Here is a 20,431-nt window from a genome sequence, read left to right as displayed (position 1 = left end):
TTTGAACTGACCTAAGAAATATGATTTGACTAATTGGTTTGATACTGAGAATTGATTTGGGCAATCAGGTTGTATGATGGCTATTTTCCACAAACAGAATTCTAAACCTTTAAGCCCAAGGTTTTGATAAACTTGTATGTGTGTATACGCATACACACACACACACACACACACAGACTGATAAAAATCATCATATAAAAAATGATATTGTTTAGGTAATTTTCCCTACTCTGAGTACAGTAGACTGGACAAGATGCCTGTAAGTGAAAGAGTGTGAGGTATAAGACATGGTCCTTTAGTAACTCTTGGTAGAGAATTTTTGTTTTACTTCTACAAAACTCTGAAAGTAAATGGCTGTAATGCCAGTTAACTCTAATGATGGATGTTTAAATTATTTGCTTTTGACCAAATTAGAGGAGGACCTGGCTGATTTGTCAGCTGGTAGATCATTAAAAAATTGTGTAAGATGATAGATCACTTTGTGATAAGTGCTGGTAACTTCAGAGTTTCAAGAATTAAATCATTGCTATAACACGGATACTTCATTCTCATTTATGTGGGTAATCTATATAAAAGTGATAGGAGGAATAGAATTGGTGCTTCATGCTGTCTCATTGTTCTAAACAAAAGGTAATAAGATTCAGCCACAGATAGCTAAACACATAATTGAAACTTGCTGCACTTATCAAAATATAAGCTTTTACATTTAATAATTATCATGTTTTCTATTTTAGTTGTGATATATGAAACAATTATGAATTAATAATATTGGATAAAGTAATACAGAGTTAAAATTTTAACCTTTAGAGGCTTTTGGCCATATGGAATTTAAAAAATCAATTCAATTATGGGTTGGGGGACACAGCTCAGTGGTGAAGTGCCAGCCTAGAATGTACAAGGTCCTGGGCCTGAGTTCAATCCCTAGCACTGCCAAAAATTTTTTTTAAAAATTAAGTATGAATTTTTATTACAGAGAGATAAGATAATGAAATATTTTTAAGCATAAGTATGTAATACATTTAAAATGTTGAGGGGGACGTAAAATGGAAGTATAAGTTCAAGGAGACAGGGTGTCAAATGTCTGCTATTCAAAGGAGAGCCTGTATGTGTTCCTGTAAAGGCCAGAGAAAGGGCTTTGAGTTGCTTTCGTGTCCACATTCCACTGGGTACATTTAGAGCAGTAGCAAGATCTTATTTTAGAACGCCAGCATGACAGACTTTAGACGCAAACTTAATGAGATGAGAGAGATACCTGAATTTTAATGTTCTTTTTGGTCCTAACATGAAGAAAAATAATCAAACACTTTCAATCCTAGCCATTTAAAATATACAGTGCTGTTTCAGTGTCATGTTTTAATTTAAGACCACAGACGAATATTTTGTTTCTGACAAATAGTTTTTAAAGTACAGCTGAAAATCTATACTTAAAGTGTCTTGGAGTCAATTATCACAGGAAAGATCAAACAAGTAGGGTAACTGCAGATGTAATTCAATGGTTTCAGAGGGAAAGCAGAAAGCATGGGCAACTTGGGGCAGTGATCATGAGCTGATAGTGTTTAGGCTGGATTTGAAGCAAACAGGCAAATCCTATTAGCAAAATGACCTTTAAGAAGGGTTTCAACAGGCTTTTGAGCTAATAAAAATACAATCCATAGTAACACAATTAAAGGTGCGAAGGAGTCAAGATGTGGACAATGTTAGGGAAGACATTTACATTTGCAAGAAGATGAGGGAGGTATAGAGAAGAAGGGAAAAAATTTGACCTACAAAACAATTTGTACTGCAAAGTAAAATAGAGACTGCTATTTCATTATAGATTTTAGAGAAATAGAAAGAAAGATGTGCTTGACAGAAGATATGGTGATAAATTATTTAAAATAATAGAAGACCTTGTTGTGGTGGGGGAAGGGAATTACTGGGAAGTTTCTCCCTTTTGTTAAAAAAGAAAAAAAGTTAGACCAGACCATACGTTATCTTGAACAGGATAGGAAATTTAAAATTTTGGGATAGGATTCAGTTTAAACACATTGATATGATCATATATAAACATGCTGATATGATTAAAGGCTTCCTTTATTCATTGTGAGATCATCAAATAGCTGATGAGTATGTGCTTGGTGTAGGGCTGCCTTCTCTATGCTGGGGGAATAAGTGAATGGACAGTAGGGACCCCATCCACAGGTTGATGTTCACCAAGCTCATAGGAAAGCAAAAAAAAAAAAAAAAGGCACATAAATAGATACAAGACAAAGCAACATGTAATAACACAAGAACCCTATCGGAAAGAAGCATTATTTCCAATATAAATATATAGGGACAAATTTATTTGTTTACTCACTCTTTCAACAAACATTGGAGTGCCTATAATACACTGCCTATTGAATAGACACTCTGCTGGACAAAAAAAAAAAAAAAAATTAGAGGCAGACTTACTTCACTTTAGTCCCTGAGATTCTTGGAAATGTTTCCTGACATTGTATTTCTTGGGAAATACGATGTTTTTCTGAATCCTGAATCATAAGAAAAATCAACAGAGAAATTAGGAAAATTACAATTGTCTTCTGAGAAATCCCCATCATCACAGAGACTTTACTGGTTTGAAGGAATGCACTTAAATTAACTGGAAGCAAGAGGAGAAAAAGCCGATACATGGAGTTCCAAGGTCAAGGCCATTTCCAGAAGGGGCCAAGATGACAGAGGAGAAAGTTAGTTGTGTTCTGATTAGATCAGGCTGGCATGTAGCTGTTACCACATACTAAGTATGTGTTCCTGGCCCTGATGCTAATGGAACTCAGTCTTACAAATAAAATAAACATTAATAACTCTATAAAATAGCATACTTTATAATATGAGTGGTGTTCAAAAAATACCAAGTTTTGAGAGCAAATTAAGTCCTAGTTAGAATTCTCACACATGATTCTATTACTCTTGCTAGGAGATCTGTATTTTACATTATAGGTTGAGCATCCCTAATCCCAAATTCCCAGTTCCCAAATGTTCCAACTCTGACACTTTTTGAGTGCTAATATGATGCTGAAAGTGGAAAATTCCACACCAGACCTCATGAGGTAGGTCACAGTCAAAACACAGGTGCGCTAAAAATATTGCATTAAATTACCTTTAGGTTGCTTGTATAAAAAGTATATGGAAACGTAGATGAATTTTGTGTTTAGGGTTCCATCCCTAAGATATCTCATTATGTTACACAGATATTCCAAAATCTGAAAAAAAAAAAAAATCAAACTCTAAAACTCTTAGGGTTTCAAGCATTTCAGATGAGGGATACTAAGCCTGTTTTGAATTCTATGCACTGATGCTTTCCCAGTGGGTGGACATTGGTTAAAGGCTACATTTTCCAGGTTACACTACCCTCTTGGTGGTATAGACCTTCAACTGGGGCCAGAATACATGCTGTTCTTTTGCCTATGTTTTTCAGTTGCCAAAAACTGACAAGTTGCTTTTTTATTTTCTAATGAACTATACAGTTTCAACCACATTGTCATTGCATCAAGTCCAACTGGCTCCCCGACTTCACATTCCCTTTCCATTTCCCATTGCACCCCCACTTCTTTTCATGTACTCTATGCTCTTCATCACTTTCTGCCCTTTCTTCCAGAAGCACTCCACATATCCTCAGACCTCTTTCCCTACTCCCATCCTCTAACTGGAATGCACCTCTGTTCCCTTCCTGGCTGAGGCTTCCATTCCCCTAGTCTTCAGCTTTCTGAAATCCTCCTTGTCCATCTTTTCAGTATCAGATTGCAAAACCATTCCCCTGTGACGCCTTCCCAGATCCTACAGTCAAAATTAAACCCTCCAGTCTTTTCCTGGCAGTGATTTTTCCTCTTGTGTTGCATGTGGTTTCCTTGTATCATATTTAATGCCCTCTTCTAACTCCACCAGATGCTCAAGTCCTCGAGGCAGGGTGTATTCCTCCAGTTGGCACAGTCCTTGGCAAATAAGCACTTGGAAAATTCTTGTTAACTGGAATAAAATACACAGTTATTGAACATGATGATCTTGACTAATTGAATCACTAGAGTGGCTGCTCTAGCAGTTGATGATGAACTCTTTTCTCTTAGATATCTAATTCTTTGCCCCAAAGATCCCAGCTCAAAGGTGTATAGAGCAGGTGTTTGTTGAATGCTTAATGGTTTGGTTTGGCCAAGGAGCCTATTAGTGTCAGCACTAACGTTTCAATGTCCTCTCTGAGCTTCTGCTCAAAGGGTTACTACATTCTATACATCCAGGATGTATGTTGTTGCTGCTGCTTCCAAAATGGCTGAAGGGCTTAAGGACACCTTTAACGCATTAGGTATGCCTGCCTAGCTTGTAATTGCCTCACTCCAACTTGCTACTCCTGATATCAGTTTGCAAGTCTTATTCTCCGCCACATTGGGGATACTGGGCCCTCCAGGCTCAGACTCTAGGCTTTCTTCTGAGACTGCAGCAGGCTAGATGGCTCTCTGTCGAACCTTCAGGAAGTCTTGCAGTGTTGCTTAGCTAAATGCTCAAGGAAGCAGAGGTGCAGACTGAGTGGATCTAAGCTTCACACATGACCTGTGCCCAATTGTTGCTTACTAGTTCTCAGGTAAGCCTTGTCAATGGTGATACCACACTGCCTCTGCCGGTCTCCCTTGAGTCATACGGTCTACCTGATTTGTCACTCAGGTTCCTTATAGATTAAGCAATCAATGAACAGTGTGTGGTCCAAGCAGCCAAATTAGGTAGTAGCTTTCGCTCTCTGCTGCCGATACAATTCTTTGGGTGTGTTTAGGTTTCTCTTATAGATTGGACTACACGAAGAGACTAGAATTTTTCTTAATATGTGACTTGCTGTCAATTGGTATGTACAATATGTCAGTATGTACAGTATACTAATTGTATAGTTAGTATATTTATACATATTTTAACTATATATTAAACTGCCTAATAAAATTAGATTAAGATATCATATATGTACATCTTAAAGTGAAAAGACAATTTCCACAATCCATACAGGCAAACCTTTGTGAAGAGTTCCACTCCCTTTCTCTGAAAGGAAAAGGAGGAAGGGCACTGGTGTTCATCAGGCTGGCAATTTCCATGTGTCATTAGTGACAACAATATGTGAGGTGGGGTTGTTATATTCATATAAAGATAAACCCAAATCTCAGAAATTGAACATAACAAAATCAAGTCTCAATCAGGTGACAAAAGACATCTGTGCTGCTGGTGGATGGGCCACTCCCTGCTGTGCCATCGCTTCTCCCTGTGACCACAAATTGTGCTCTAGTGATGAGGATGTTCACGGGTCTGCATCCCAAGAAATTATTTTCTGTTCTTGTTGGTGGATTCTTCAACACACCATGGGCCTCAGGTGCTCTCCTGATTTGGGCGATATTGTTTTTTCTCATTTCTCTCATGAACTGCTCATCTAGCTCTTTGGGGACCTTTTCTCAGAAGCACTTAAAAATTTAAAAATCTGTATCCCATTTTTTCCTTTACAGTTTTATTTCTTGGACTTTAAAATATGAAGAGAAATACACACATCCTGTGAGGCAGAATAATACAAGTCATCTGTCTCCCACTCCACTTCCATTCCAGTCCCCTTTTGAAGTAACACATTTTTTGAAATAACTTTAAACTTAATACACAGAGTGATTATATTTTTATCTAGACTCACTAATTTTTAATGTTTTTCCACATTTGTTTTATCACTCTTCCTCTCTTTCTCCCTCTCTGTAAAAATATTGTTTTTTGAAACATTTGGAAGGAGTTGCATAATTTATACCCCTTTGCATGTTAATAATTTAGTTGTATATTTTCTAAAACTGAGAGTATTGGTCATAATTTCTCGGTAGTCTCCTTTATTTTGGAACAATTACTAATCTTCACTGTCTTTCTGTTATATAATTTATAGATGGCAGTATGATTCAGAATTTAGGTTGAAGTGTCTGTATTATAAAATGTTTTAAATACATTAAATTGTAATATATAAATGTTATTATAAAATTATAATAAAAATATGCATATTGTGTTTTATAATTTGTAACATGATTAAAATTAATAAATATAAAAAAGCATTATAAAGATATAACATATTATATGTAAACACATAATACATAATGTATAAATATTTAAAATGTATGAAATTTAATGTATTGCAAATATGTAATATATGCATGCATATATATAATACACTTATATGTGTATACTTATATACATATATATGTTTACTTATATGTGCATATTATATATGCAATATTATGACAATAGATTATTAAAAGTTGTAATTAGTAATCATGATGTAATATAAACCAGAATAAATTAAAAGGTAATAAAAGTTTAGTGTTATAAAATACTAATATAAAATTTTATATAGATTTTATATATTACTATATATGATATATTATTAATTATCATATTTACTAGCATATTTATATCTGTTTTTATAGAATGATGCTGTGAGTTTGCTTTGTTTTTTTTCATGATTATATTCAGGTTATATATTCTTGGCTAGAATATATAATGTATAAATGAGGCATCCTTCTCAGGGTGGTGATTTTGATTGCCTAGTGAATGTGTAATGTAATGTAACACATTATCTCCATTATGTAATTAATTCTTTTTATTTTTCTAGAGAAGTAGTCAGTGGGGAAGATGTTGAAGTCATGCTAATATCTCTCACTTCAGGAAACTTTACTGTTCTAGATTTAGCATATATTTTCAAAAAAACTTTAAAATTTGTTTTTAGGTAAACATGACAGTAAAGTATATATTGACATATTATACATACATGGAATATAACTTCCCATTCTGTGGTTGTACATGATGTGGATTTTTTCACATACGAACATAGGAAATATGCCAATTCATTCTACTCTTTCCTATTCCCCTTCCCCCTCCCTTCCCTTCATTCCCCTCTGTCTAATCCAGTAGCTCAGTGGTAGAGCATTTGACTGCATCTATTGTTTTATTTGTTTTTGTTTTTGTGTTTTGTGATACTAGGGATCCAATCCAGGGTAGTGCACATGCTTCGCAAGCACTCTACCACTGAACTACACCCTGCCCTATTGATATTTTTGGTATTCATGCTCTATCTAGCCTTTTCTTTTTGGCAGCAAAAATGTTTTTTTCACCTCCCTTATTTCCCCCACATTCATTAGCTTTTCAGTGAAACCAGAGCTCTCCTTCTTTCCCATCCATTTGCTTGCTCTCGGTAGGCATGCACTTCTATATGTATCCATTCTTTCATTATTTGTATATTAAACAAATGGACTCACAGGTTTCTGTTTTCAGTGGATTATAATAAATCATGGTCCTTACTTATTTTGGTATTCAAATTGTCTCAGGTTTGGTCAGTGGGAGCCCCTTGTTGCTGGCTTCTGTGACCTTTTGACTTTAATTTTTTAGGTCCTTTTTTACTGCTATGAGAAGATGATAGAAACTTTTCTTGATTCTTTCCACCCTCATCTCAGTAATCAGCCCTTTTTCCAAGGAGCCAATGTTCTCTTGAATGGGGACTGATTTTGGGTGTGCCAGGAAGTTACTTTGCTACTTTTTAGCCAGTGCAGTGGCAGATCTTAGAAATATGCACACGTGTGTGCACATGTGTACACACACCCACACACATACACACACAGACATACACATAAACTTGCATATGCATATACACAATTGCATGAACATATACTCTGGTGGAATGATTGTTAGTTCAAACTTATTCCCTTTCTTGTCCAAAATATTGATTCCTCAGCTTACTTTTTCCTTCTATTCTATAAATATATAAGTATCCTCTGCTTCATTACCACTGTGGTATCCAAAGATTAGGAGTGTCACACATTCCATTACTGCTCAAAAGAATATTTATTTTATTTTTATGATACTGGGGATTGAACCCAGGTCTTGTATGTGCTAGGCAAGTGCTCTATCCCTGAACAACACCCCAGCCCTCTTTTTAAGATTTGAAAATAATAATAATAAATGAATAAGCTTTGATGCTATAAATTGATCCTCTTTACAAGAGAAGTTAAAAATAAAGTTAAGCATGAAAATCTTGCCACTTCTTCTTTTTCTCCTTCTGTAAGCTTATTGTTAATTCTTACTGATCAGAGGTAGTTAGTCATGTCAGAATTTGAAGAATAATATGTATTCTATTTTATTATACTACACTATTTTGTACATGATATTATTCATCTACAAACAAAGACATTTCTGTGAGATTTTTCTGGCAGAATATTCTGAGTTTTTGAATTTTTCTTTGTGTTAAACTTCATAGGTGGCTGGGATTGTTGGCAGAGCTGACGTGTTAGCGTGTCTCCTGTTCCTGTTGGCCTTCCTCTCCTACAATAGGTACGTATGGCTCAGCAAGCCCTCCTCTGTGATTATAGCCATGCTGTGTGTGTAGAGTGAGCATCTGCTTGGAGAGAAGGGAGGCTTCAGGGTGATACTGTGCTCATGAGCTCCAGGGATAAAAACTCTCTTTTTATCCAATACTGGCCGGTTGTCTCTTCTAGCCCCATGCTGAACCATATCCTATCATTTATAAAAGAGTATTTTCCCCCCAGTTCTAGAAATCCAAGCTCTTGCTTCTTGATTCCTTTTACTGGTAGTTTCTGCCTGAGAATGGAATTTGGAATCTTAGCTCTGAGCCAAAATATACTGGGCACAGTGTTCTATTCTATTTGCCTATGATTTGCTTAATTTCTCCTTTTCATTTTGGTCCTGATTGTTTCTCCTCTTTATCATCCTCACCAAAGTAGCTCAAAGCTTAAAATAACAAGGCTAAGCAGAAAGTAGTGTTTTTCAACTATAGTTGTACAATTTATAATCCTTTCTTTGAAATACAGACATTCTTTGCTTTGGGAAAACAGAAAGCAATAAAATAATTTTCTGTTCAATTGTGCCTTTACTCTCCAAACCATGAGATTCTTACTTGATTTGTGACATGTCTACATAAGGCAGGAGTTGAAAAGAGAATGTGGGAAAGGGTAGAGTGCTCAGAGTGTGGCCCAGGAAAGCGGGTGGGTTAGTCATGTCACCTTGCTCGGTGGAGAGAGGCCTGGTTAAGGATTTGTGAACTGTGAACTTTTGATCAGTTCATTGACCTGTGATCTTTCGGAGTCCAGTGACTGAGGAACACTGTTCTAACCCAGTGGTTCTTAATTAGGAGTGATTTCTTTTCATTCCCCAGCCACCATTCCCCCACTCCCTCCAGGAACATTTGGCACTATCTGGAGACAGTTTTGCTTGTCCCAACCCAAGAAGTGCTTCTGGTACCTAGGGGTAGAGGCCAAGAATGCTGTTAAATAAACATCCTACAATGCACAGGATAGGCCCTGCAGCAAAGAATTATCTGGTTGAAAAATGCCAATGGTGCTGAGACAGAGGAACCCTGTTATAAACCAATTTAGACCTTGGATCAAGAATGAAATGAATCAGCTTTTTTTTTTTTTTTTTTTAAGGGCGGAGCATTTTTTTTAGTGCAATATCCATTTCCAGGTTCTGGCTTTGCATTCGCAATCATATGAACAGTATAATGAAATCTTAAAAAGCCCAAATTTAACAATGAATTGTTTCCTGTTTACTCTGGTGTTAGACAGGAATTACTCACTTTAATTTAAACTTGTTTCTAGGGCTTTTTGTGTGTGTTTGATACATTTGGGAAAAATGACTGATTAGCCCTGCAGCCTGTCCATATTGGTGTGATAATGAGTCTTATTATTATAGGTTGGACGTGCATGCCCTGCTTACCTTTAGAAATTTGAGCTGTAGACAGAAAATGCATAGAAAAATGCACAATTACTGTAAATTCTGCATAAATCTTATGTAATTATTCAAAGATGCAATAGTAAGAAGAAGATACCACAAGAAGTTTTAGCCTTTACTTTAAAGAAATAGGATCCCAGGGTTGGCAACTGTCAAAGAGAACAATGCTATTTCTTGGGGTCAATTGTATTTTGTAAGGTGGAAAGAAAGACTTTTATACCACTACAGAATTTTTGAAAATTTCTATTGGAGATTTAATCGAGAAAAAATAACTTCATCTAACACATGCTCATGGAAAGTAAATTTAAAAATATTAATTAGCAAAAAGAAAATTAAAATGTGAAGAATATTTGTTTTTCCTTTCCAGAGAAAAAAGCTACTATATTTTGGTATAATTAATTATCTACTGATTGCTTTGTGTATAGAACACCTAAAAACACTTGACTCATAATAAAAAAACACTTGACTCATAATAATGTGATGATAAACACTTGACATGTAATAAGTCATTTCTTCAATGCCCCCAGTAATGCTAGACTCCCATTTCACACATAAGGGGACCAAAGCACAGGGGGCAAAGTAACTTGCTCTCTCACTTCTTTGTTAACTGCAGAGCTGTGATTTGAGCCAGAGACCATGGCTCCAGAGCTCATGCAGGTTGTTTAGTAACCTGTATTATTCATCTACAATGTATTCACTTAATGTCTTCTTTTCTCTCTAACTATAGCTCTATGATGACATTTTAAATGACTTTTGAATGTTCACTTATGACATACCATATTTTATCATAATTTACATCCATATTTACATACTATTACATGCCACATTTTATCCTAATTTATATGTACCATAATTTAAGTACTCAAATTTAAGTACTCCTGTTGAGTACATTAACTTTTTTTCATCTTAGTAATTTTAATTCCATGATGAATACTGTGGAAGAAATCTTGACTCACTTAATTGCTTAGGATGCAAAGAAATTGACTACCTTTTATCTTTTAAGGTAATATTTCTTAGTGACCCACATTTCTTAATTTAAAAGAACATCCACCTTGTTTTCCAGGAGTCTGGATCAGTGTTGTGCTGGGGAATGTTTCCCTCCCACGGCTTCTCCCTCCTTCTTGCTGCTCAGTTTGTTTCTGGGGACCTGTGCCATGCTGGTGAAAGAGACAGGAATCACCGTGTTTGGAGTGTGCTTGGTTTATGACCTCTTCTCCCTCTCCCACAAGCAAGACATGACGTAAGTCATTTTAAAGTTCTGACATTAGGCGTTGCCTAGGGAGAAAATGACTGAAAAAAACGTATGGTTTTCCACTTCTGTTTAAAAAATATATAAGTACTTTGTCTCACCTTAGACCATAATACAATAAACATGACTTACTTCATTAAGATAAATGCATTGTATCTGTTTAGCCTCTTCACAGTTTTATAAAGTTCAATAAAGACTATGCAATTTTGGGTGGTCCCAAATTTGGAATTGAAAAGTATCTTTGTTAACTGCAAGTTCAGACTGCTGGGTTGTTTTTGCTGCATCCTGTTGAGAAAAGCTTGATTCACACAGGGAGGTTACAAATGCTAATAGTTTTGACAGCTTGCTTTGAATCTCTGAATTCAAATGAGTATTATCCACCTAAGAGTACTGCTCACTTGGAGCCTGTTTTCTCTCTCTAGTAGTGACAGTACTTAAGAGTTTTAGGAAGTGCCTCTTAAAATTCCATGAAGAGCGAGTTGAAACCATATAGGAATACTTACATGTCATTTTCCAGTTAAAGAACAAGCTTACCTAGTAACCCATTTTCATTTAAAAACTTTAAGGCACGTTCATTTTATTCAGTGGTTTGTAGATAATAAGAATCACTAAGGCATATTAAAACTTCAAGTACATACCATAATTTTCTTCCTCTATCAAATCTATAATTACCAACTTTACTAATTTTACACATAAACCCTATTTTTCAGTAATCATAAGTCCCTTATTTTTGAACTTTTAAAAATGTAGCTAATTTATTCTTCTGCTTTGTCAAATGAAGAATTAAAAAAAAAAGTCCTGTTTCTTTGTGCCATTCCCTATCTCTTTATACTTCTTAACATAAAGATATGAGCAACGCTATTGATTGGCAATGGGTTGGGGTGAGTCATTTAATTCTGATCACCTTTCTGCCTGGGAAACTTGGAGATAATTTAAATACAGTCTCGCTCTCTGTTAGCTCTCTGCAATCTCAGAGACATAAAAGGAAGGAACCCAGTGATCACCTTGTCCAAGCTCCCACCAAGAAAACTGGGAGCCGCAGGCCCTGCTTGACTTAGGCGAGGATGCCTTTCCTCTACCTTTACAGCTCATGGGAGTAATCTCAGTTGCCTGCCCCACATTTTGGAGAACAATCTACAGATCCCTCTTGCTTCCCACTTCTTGCATCACCTCATCTTTGTCTCCAAACTTATTCCTGCTTTGCCTCACTGACAATATAGGGCTGTAACAACTGATCACAGATGCACCTTCTCCTGTACACCAGTCCAGAGCTGTTTGAATGCCCTCACTAAAGTCCTATCTCCTTTGGTCTTGGGATTCTTCAACCCTCTGTTGACTGCCTTCCTTTCTCTCTCCCTCCTGTCATTGTTGAACCAAGCTTTTCTCAAAAAGGATAATTGTCTCTTTTCTTTCTTTAATAATCTGCCCTCATCATACAAACTTGCTTGAGGTTCCATGGAAGGAGTAACACTGATGATATAGAGTTTCGATTTGTGTACACAGCACATTTTTTAGTCCTCAAACCCAGCAGCACTATGTAATTGGAGGAATTTTTTCTTTCCTTCATGCTTTTGTCCACCCATTCAACCCATAGCTTATTCTGTGCCTGAACAAGAACAAGACAGAGTTCCTTCCCTCAAACAGCATAGAGGCTGCTGGGCGGACAGACATCAAACAATTACACAGGTGATTGATGAAAGGCGGTAGGCAGGATATGGGAGCATTTGACAAGGAGACTTGGCCCTGGGTAGTTGGCGTGCCTTGAGTGCTGACTGGGCACTAGGTTCTGTGCCACACCATTTGCTCTCAGTGACTGTGGTCTTCATTTCACAGAGGAAAAAGCAGGCTCAGAAAGCACCTCCCCACAGCTACTCAATCCAGGTGCAACCAGGATTGGACCCACATCTGATGTGTGGCTCTAGAGCCATGAAATGATCTCTGAGCACCACTGGATCTATGGAAAGAGCACAGGACAGGGATTTAGGAGACTGCAGGATGTCCCTGCTCACGCTCTATGAGATTCTTGACACCAGCTCGGAGGTTCTGAGCATTTGGAGGTTCATGAATCTCTTTGAGAATTTCATGAGGTTGTAAGAAGGCACACATGCACTGAGTTGCACAGATCTTTAGGAGTCTGCCCCCTCTTTACTCTTTATGTGCTCATTTAGAATAAGCATCTTGGTGCTAGGTGGTCTTTCCTTGTGTTATCCAGCAGCAGAAAGAAGGAGTCATAGAAGTAAATATTGGAAGCACTTTCCTTTCAGAAGAGTAATCTATTCCTAAACCTTGGTTTGGACTACATGAATGGAGTAGGATTTCTTTTATTTGACATCACCTTTAGGAGGAAACATTTAAAGGAAAAGTTCAACCCATGAAAGTTAGCTTTTCTTTTCTTTCTTTTTTTTTTTTTTAAAGTGAGGATGTAATTTTTAACATGTAGAAAATGACATTCTCTGACCTGAGTTCCTACCCTCTTTCTGCAAAGATAAACATAATTCTGAATTTGACACTTTTTATTTTTAGGGCATTATTTCTTATATATACACAGTGAATATTAAGTCATAGTATTTTGAAACTTTTCATGAATGTTATCACTTTTGTTTTTCATTTATCATTAGGCTTTTTAGATACATCAGTGTTGATGTATGTAGCTATATTTCATTCATTTTTACTGCTCTATAATGTTTAATTATCATAATTTAGCCATCATTCTAATTTTGTAGTTCAGGCTATCCACATTTATACTCTTATAAACTGCTGCAATGAGGTTCTTGTGCATGTGTTCTTGTGCAAATACACGAGGCTTTCTCTCTGGTACAACTGTTGAAGTGGAGCTGCTAGGTCAGAAACATGTTCACTGGGTCACATCCTGAGTCATTGCTTGTGAAATGACTATAGCGGTCATGGAGAATCACTTTTGTTTCATATTCACGGCATCATTTGCAAGTATCTCACTTTTAAATTTTTGTCCATCTGGTGATTACAAATTTTATCTCAGAGGATTCATAATAGAAAATGTAATAAGAGTACATCAGATGGCCCAGCTATGAACATTTATTTGATAAGATCATCATAATGTCTAATCCTGAATACCACCAAAATCAAATATTATGAGAAGACCATAGTTGGAATGTGAGGGGTAAAGAAGTGTGTTTGTCTGTGGGTGCCTTGGTGACCACCTACAGGGGACTAAGTTCTGATCTTCTGGAAATCAATATGATAAGCTGTAAAACTGATTAAAATAAATAATAATGTAATTATGTTTTAAATATATATATATATATATATATATATATATATATATTAGTAACTACCAGAAGCAAAGGGCTCAGAGACTTGGGAATGGTTGCTTCTAGGGAGTAGGACCTGGGGGTTGGGGCAGGGTGCTGGTGTTTTGGTTGCCAGCCTGGTCATTCCCTTTGACTTTGTTTCTCCTCCCTTCTGTGCACAATTAGGAGCAACGGGGTCATCCATCAGCATAGCCTACAGCAGCCTGGGAGCCCCCAGCCCTCCTCACTGCCAGCCCACTCCCACCGGGAGAACGGGAAACAGCGGTTCCCTCACAAAGGAGCGTGGGGTGGCTGCCATTCCTCACTTACACCAGCACCCAAGAGCAGTGGATTCCCGGTGTCACCGCGAGCTGTGTGGTCCCTGATGAGGTACTGGCCTGGGTTTCTTGGCTGTGCATGTTTTCAGTGTCCAGTATCTTATAGTGCCACCTGTGATGCTGGAAAAATAAAGCCTTGAGTCGACTCTTTGAGATCCCCTTTTCTCCACATTTCCCTCCTTTTCCTTTCCTTCTCTCCTTCCCTTCCTCCCTTCCTTCTTAGCCTATATTAGATTGGATGAGAAAGGAATAGCTAGGGGATGCAGGGTGGTCTGTGATACCTCACCTACCTTTTTTCTGGGGGAGGAAGGTGCTCTCCCACTACCCCCTCTCTTCCCTGCTCTTTTTGTTTGCCATGAAGTTAGTACAGCCCAAGTATGGGAGGAAGTCCAGGGGACTCTACTCCTCTAGCATTTTAGAAGATGCAGGAAAATTGAGTATGAAATGTTTATTCTTTTTCTTTCTTTTTTTGAATATTTTAACTTAGCCATGAAAATTAGCAGTATTTTTCAGCACAGGTGTGCTCAACTAAATTACATTGCTTCACAAATAGCTCAAACCATGGGCAAGTCAGAATTTAGCACACATTTGTTAAAAGATATATAGACATTTCACAGTTTTAAAGGGTTTCTTTGAGCAGTGATTAGTGAATTGCCAGTCCAAACCACAGCTGGTCTGAGACGCTAATGCAGGGGAATGAAGAGGAGACCTTTACAGGGCGAATACAGAAGCAGAGCAGAGAAATACTTGATGGGTTAAAGTGTGGCAGTATCCTTATTTAGATCATTCCAGGGGAAAGTCCCTAGTTAGAGATCAGTTGATGATTTCTGATTGGTTAAGCTAGAGTTTCACGTTGCCATTTCCTCTAAGTTGTGTTTTGGTTTGCTTATGTAAAGTCCAGGGTGCTAGAGCAGCCTCAGCTGAATGGCCTCCCAATTATTTTGACATATGGAACTTCTGTTCATACTGTTAACACTTTACTACTTTAGATTCCTATTCTTATTTTTCTGTGTGGTCCATTAAAACTTTATCCTCTCAGGGTCTTTGTTTTTAATAATTCCCAGTTTTGGTGATCTCTCCAACCCCCTTCATTCCTAGGGACTGAACCCAGGGCTTTACCCATGCTAGGCAAGCTCTTTACTGTATAGCTACAGTCCTAGTCTGCTTTGCTATTTTTAATTTTTTAACACTCATTGATTGAGTGTTTGCTTGCTTGCTGGATTCATTAGTGTCTACTGAGTGTCTGACATGAGTCAGGCAAGTTCTAGGCACCAGAAATGTCCTAGCAAATATGGAGAACTAGCTGCTTGCTTTTGTATGGCCTTCCTTCTGGTGAGAAAGACATACAGTAAACACTCAACAATGAATGAACAATGTGAATGCTAAGCAGAGTGTGAAGCTGGAGGTGATGAAGAATTACTGGTGGGTCTGGGGGAATTTGGTTGGCAGGTCAGGGAAGGCCCCTTCAATGCTGAATGAGGTGAGGAGCCAGCCCTGCAAAGATCTGGGTAGAGAAGTTTCAGCTTGAGAATGATGAGAAAGTGGGATATTGTTGGGGGTGGGCAGGGCCCAGGAAATAAAAGGCCATATTTGTCGTAAAAGCAAGTGCGGGTTATACTCTGGATTCATTCAGAAGATGTGTTAGTTGTTAGTTGCTGTGACCAAAATACCTGACTAGAACAACTTAAAAGAGGAAAAGTTTATTCTGGTTCCTAGTGTCAAAGCCTTGGTTGGCCGATTCCATTGCCCTGTGCTTGAGGTGAGACAGAACATCATGGCACAAAGGCATGGTGGAAGAAAGCCACTTCAGCTCATGGCAGCTAGGAAGCAAACAGAGGGAGAGGGAGACAGAGGAACCAGGACAAGATATAGTCCATGCCATGCCCCCTGTGACCAACTTCTTCTATCTACCTCCACCTGCCTATAGTTACCACCTAATACTCCATTCAGATTATTAATCCATCAAGTGAATTAACCCACTGATGAGGTTATACCCTGTATGATTTAACCATGGTCTAAAAGCTTAACCTCTAAATCGTGCTATACTGGGGACCATTGCTTTCAAAACACGAGCTTTTCCAGGGGCATTTCTACATCCAAACCATAACAGAAAACATTGGAGGTTTTATTTTAAAAATGTGGAGAGACCTGATTACATTTCTTTTCAAAAGGTTTTCTCTAGATTCTTTGTGGTGCGTGGTGTTTGGAAGGCAAGAGTAAAGAAAGGAAAAGGCTTAGGAGGCTTTATATGGCTGGGTGAGGAAAGAAAGGATCTTGACTGAAGGTGAGAGAGAATGAGATAAAAGAATGTGGTGACTTTAGGAGATATTTTGAATATGGGATGTACTGATGTTTGGGATGGGGAAGAGGGAAAGAAAGGAAACAAGGATTTTCAGGTTTCTGGCTTAAACAGTTGGGTGGATGGTGGTCTGGGTTACTGAGAAGGGAAAGCTAGGAAAGAACTGAACTGGGGTCTCTAAAAATTGGGAGTAGATAAAATTAAAGCAGTGTGCGAAATTCCTGAGGAAAAGGAAAGAAGGGTGAAGGGTCAAAATGTTGAGAAAATCTGGACCTGTTGTGGAGAGCCATGGAGGAAAGGAATATAAAGCAATTGGGAAAATTGCAAATTTCTTTTTCTTTCTTCTTCCTTCCTTCCTTCCTTTCTTTCTTTCTTCCTCTTTCTTTCTTTAACAGAAGGCAAAGTAGGAGGAAAAGGGAGTTAGGAAAGGGTTGGAGATTATGAAGGTGGGACAGAAGTTAGACTGCAGTGTGACTGTGAACTTCATGAAGGTAGAATCATGTTGTGTTTGCTTACAGTGGTGTCCCCAGTTTCAGATGCAGAGCCTGTCTAATAGCAGTTGCTTAGATTTTTTTGAAATGAATAACTTAATGAGTGTGTTATGTTTTAGATATGAGGTATCCCCCAAAAGCTCGTGTGTAAGACAACACAAGAAGATTTAGAAGTGAAATGATTGAGTTATGAGAGCCTTAACCCAATCAGCGCATCAATCCCCTGATATGGGTTAACTGGGTAATAACTGGAGGCAGGTAGGGTGTGGTTGGAAGAAGTAGGTCGTTGGGGGTGTGGGTTTATATTTTGTTCCTGTTGAGCAGAGCTCTCTCTGCCCCGATTGCTACATCTTGAGCTGCTTTCCTCTTCCACACTTTCCGCCATGGTGTTCTGCCTCACCTTGGGATCCAGAGCAGTGGAGTCAGCCATCTATGGACTGATACCTCTGAAACCCTGAGTGCTGAATAATTTTTTCCTCCTCTAAAATTGTTCTTGTCCTGTCTTTTGGTTATGGTGGCACAAAAGTTGACTTAGGAGTGGATCATGAGAGTGTATAGAATTCAGCAGAGATGAAACATCTTTTAATAAATTTGAAAATGAAGGAATAAGGAAAGACATGTTAACTAGAGAAATGTTTAAATTTCATGTGTGTGTGTGTGTGTGTATGTGTGTGTGTAGATTACCTGTAGAGAGGAAAGATGCAAGATACTGGAACAGAAAGGGATACAATGACATATAAATACCAGTGGGGTGCTATTTACTGTTTAATAACTGACCTTCCAAAGGGGAATTCTAATTTATAGTGTTTGCCAATTTACATATAAATATTTCTAACATGGCTAATTTCAAGCACAAGTGTGACATCACTGATGAGATTGGGTTTGCCTGCCATTATGCAGTGTTTCTACCAGACAGATTTAATAGACATAAAGTCTCAAGAGCATAGGTAACAGTAAAGTGAAGTGACAAGCTTTGAGTCCTTACTAACTTTGCTTTAAGGGCAGTTTATTTAAGTTTATATAATTTAATTTTCAATAATGGTTGTTTTTAATAATCAGCTTATAAAATTTCTGACAACATAACAGCTGTTCCAACACCCCAATGAAGAAGGTCCTTCAGGGGGTGGGAGAAGATTTTTATCTGTTGTCTATGTGTTATCCCACGCACCATCACTGTATCTGCCGAGGGTTGATATTGTAATTCCCACTACTGTGAGCAAACTGAGAATCTTAAAGGTTAACAAACTTTGGTTGGTCCAATTTACAAAGTTAGTATGTGGTAGAGTTGGGATTAGAACCAAGGCTCCTTGACTCCTATACCTGCACTTTGCCTCTTGCCACACTCTGAAGTTCACAGTTGAGGACTTAGCTCTGAAGTGGAAGCAGACTCTGCTATCATTCTGCGAGGGGCTGTTCCCCGTTGAACTCTCATGGGTAGAATGATTCTTGCAGTCATCCATGTGTCCACAAATGAGACACCTTGATTTGCTTGGACATTGGTGCTGGTACCTTTGAATTGGGGAGAATTTGGGTGCTAACACATGGAGTTTAGTGATGTGCTTTTGTTGGTTACTTTTTATTTTTTCAACTCTAAGCACCAGGCTGTTTTGAAAAGGGCAGTGGAGAGCCGTGGACTGCACATCCAGAAGTAGGCCACCAAGTTAATGTGTTTCTGGGCAAGGACCATTTCTCCTCCTTGAGAGTAAAAGTTGTCATAGATTTCCTCTTTGGGAAAGAAAAGTGCCACATATTTAGATATAAGTGTGATTAGTATTAAAATTTTTTTTGAACAGTATGCTTATGCCTTTGTCAGAAAGTGATCAGGTAAATCAAGAAAAAGTTCAAAGATGCAATCCTATTCTACCATCTCTGATTCTGTAGATAGAGCATTTAAATCATGGCTCTATCACTTGATTCTGAACCAGTTATTTTACCTCTGTGAGCCTACATGTAGCACACTATTCTCAGACTGGCTGTCAGGATCAAAAGTAGTGTGTATCACAAGCATGTAAATCTGCTCCTGGTCTACCATGGCCCTTCACTGAGCAGACAACATGGTTTTATTATTAGCTTGGTATTGTGAATACTGTATTATTACTCTCATGTGGGTTTCTGATCCCCAGGATGTATTGTGCAAGTGATGAGCCTTCAGGGAATGAGTTTGTATGGGAGTTTCATTTTTTGGTTGAACTTCTGCAACTTTGGTTGCATGCATTGGTTTGGGCTAACAAAAAATTGGGCTAACCACTATCAGGTGAAGTGTTTTTTCTTATTTTTATTTTTTTCAGAAATTATCTAACACAGGAAAAATTCAAATTCAGGGAAATCCTAATGGAAGCTATTTATTTAGTTCCCTGTTTTAATGTGTGATTTAGTAATTGTCCTATAAGTAGAAAGTATAATGAAAAAATCTTTAACTGAGCATATATACCCTGGAATCAGATGGCATTTCAGTTGATACTACCTTTTACTGAATTATTCTGTGTTAAAAGAGAAATGTTTTGTATGTAAACATTCCTCCCCATCCCACCCTCTTCAAAACATCAAATTCATACACGGACACACTTTCCCTTTCACATTAGAAAGCTCAGTGAATTCTAAATGTTATCCTGGGCTGGAGGTGTGGCTCAGTAATAGAGCTCTTGCATTCCTCATATGAGGACCCTGGGTTGCAGCCCCAGCACTGCAAAAGTAAATCAATCAATCAATCAATCAATCAATCAATCTTGTGTTCATATTCTTGATTCATTTAATATGTAAATAACAGTGACCACTATAGGCATTGAAGATGATGAATTCTTGAATGCTTCCTTTTTTCTCTGTGACCCTGCAGGTCTATTATGAGCCATTCATTCAACAATACTTGCTAAGCACCTACTGTGTGTTCCTGGCATTATTTTTGGTGCCAAGAAGTATATTTCAGTGCCAAGAAATAGCAGTGAAATAAACAAAACCCTGCCCCCATAGAACTCCACTGAGTGATGATCATTATATTTTTGCTTCAAAATGGGCTTGTTTTCTTTTACTCTCAAGGA

The 20,431-nt window shown here is 37.7% G+C and overlaps 1 protein-coding gene across 1 annotated transcript in view; it reads left to right on the top strand.

Moving 5' to 3' along the window:
- Tmtc1 (transmembrane O-mannosyltransferase targeting cadherins 1) overlaps positions 1 to 20,431 on the top strand; it is a 268,042-nt gene that overhangs the window by 24,882 nt on the left and 222,729 nt on the right. The window contains exons 3-5 of the mRNA XM_046435417.2: positions 8,261 to 8,334; positions 10,814 to 10,990; positions 14,455 to 14,658. Of these exons, the coding sequence (XP_046291373.1) occupies positions 8,261 to 8,334; positions 10,814 to 10,990; positions 14,455 to 14,658 (455 nt within the window). The remainder of the gene's footprint in view (positions 1 to 8,260; positions 8,335 to 10,813; positions 10,991 to 14,454; positions 14,659 to 20,431) is intronic.

This window comes from Marmota monax, unplaced genomic scaffold (assembly GCF_021218885.2).
Source record: "Marmota monax isolate L192 unplaced genomic scaffold, Marmota_monax_Labrador192_F-V1.1 WCK01_AAM20220418_F8-fsc00012, whole genome shotgun sequence".
Lineage (NCBI taxonomy): Eukaryota > Metazoa > Chordata > Mammalia > Rodentia > Sciuridae > Marmota > Marmota monax.
The sequence above is the reverse complement of the archived record's forward strand: the minus strand, read 5'-3'. Positions and strand labels throughout refer to the sequence as shown.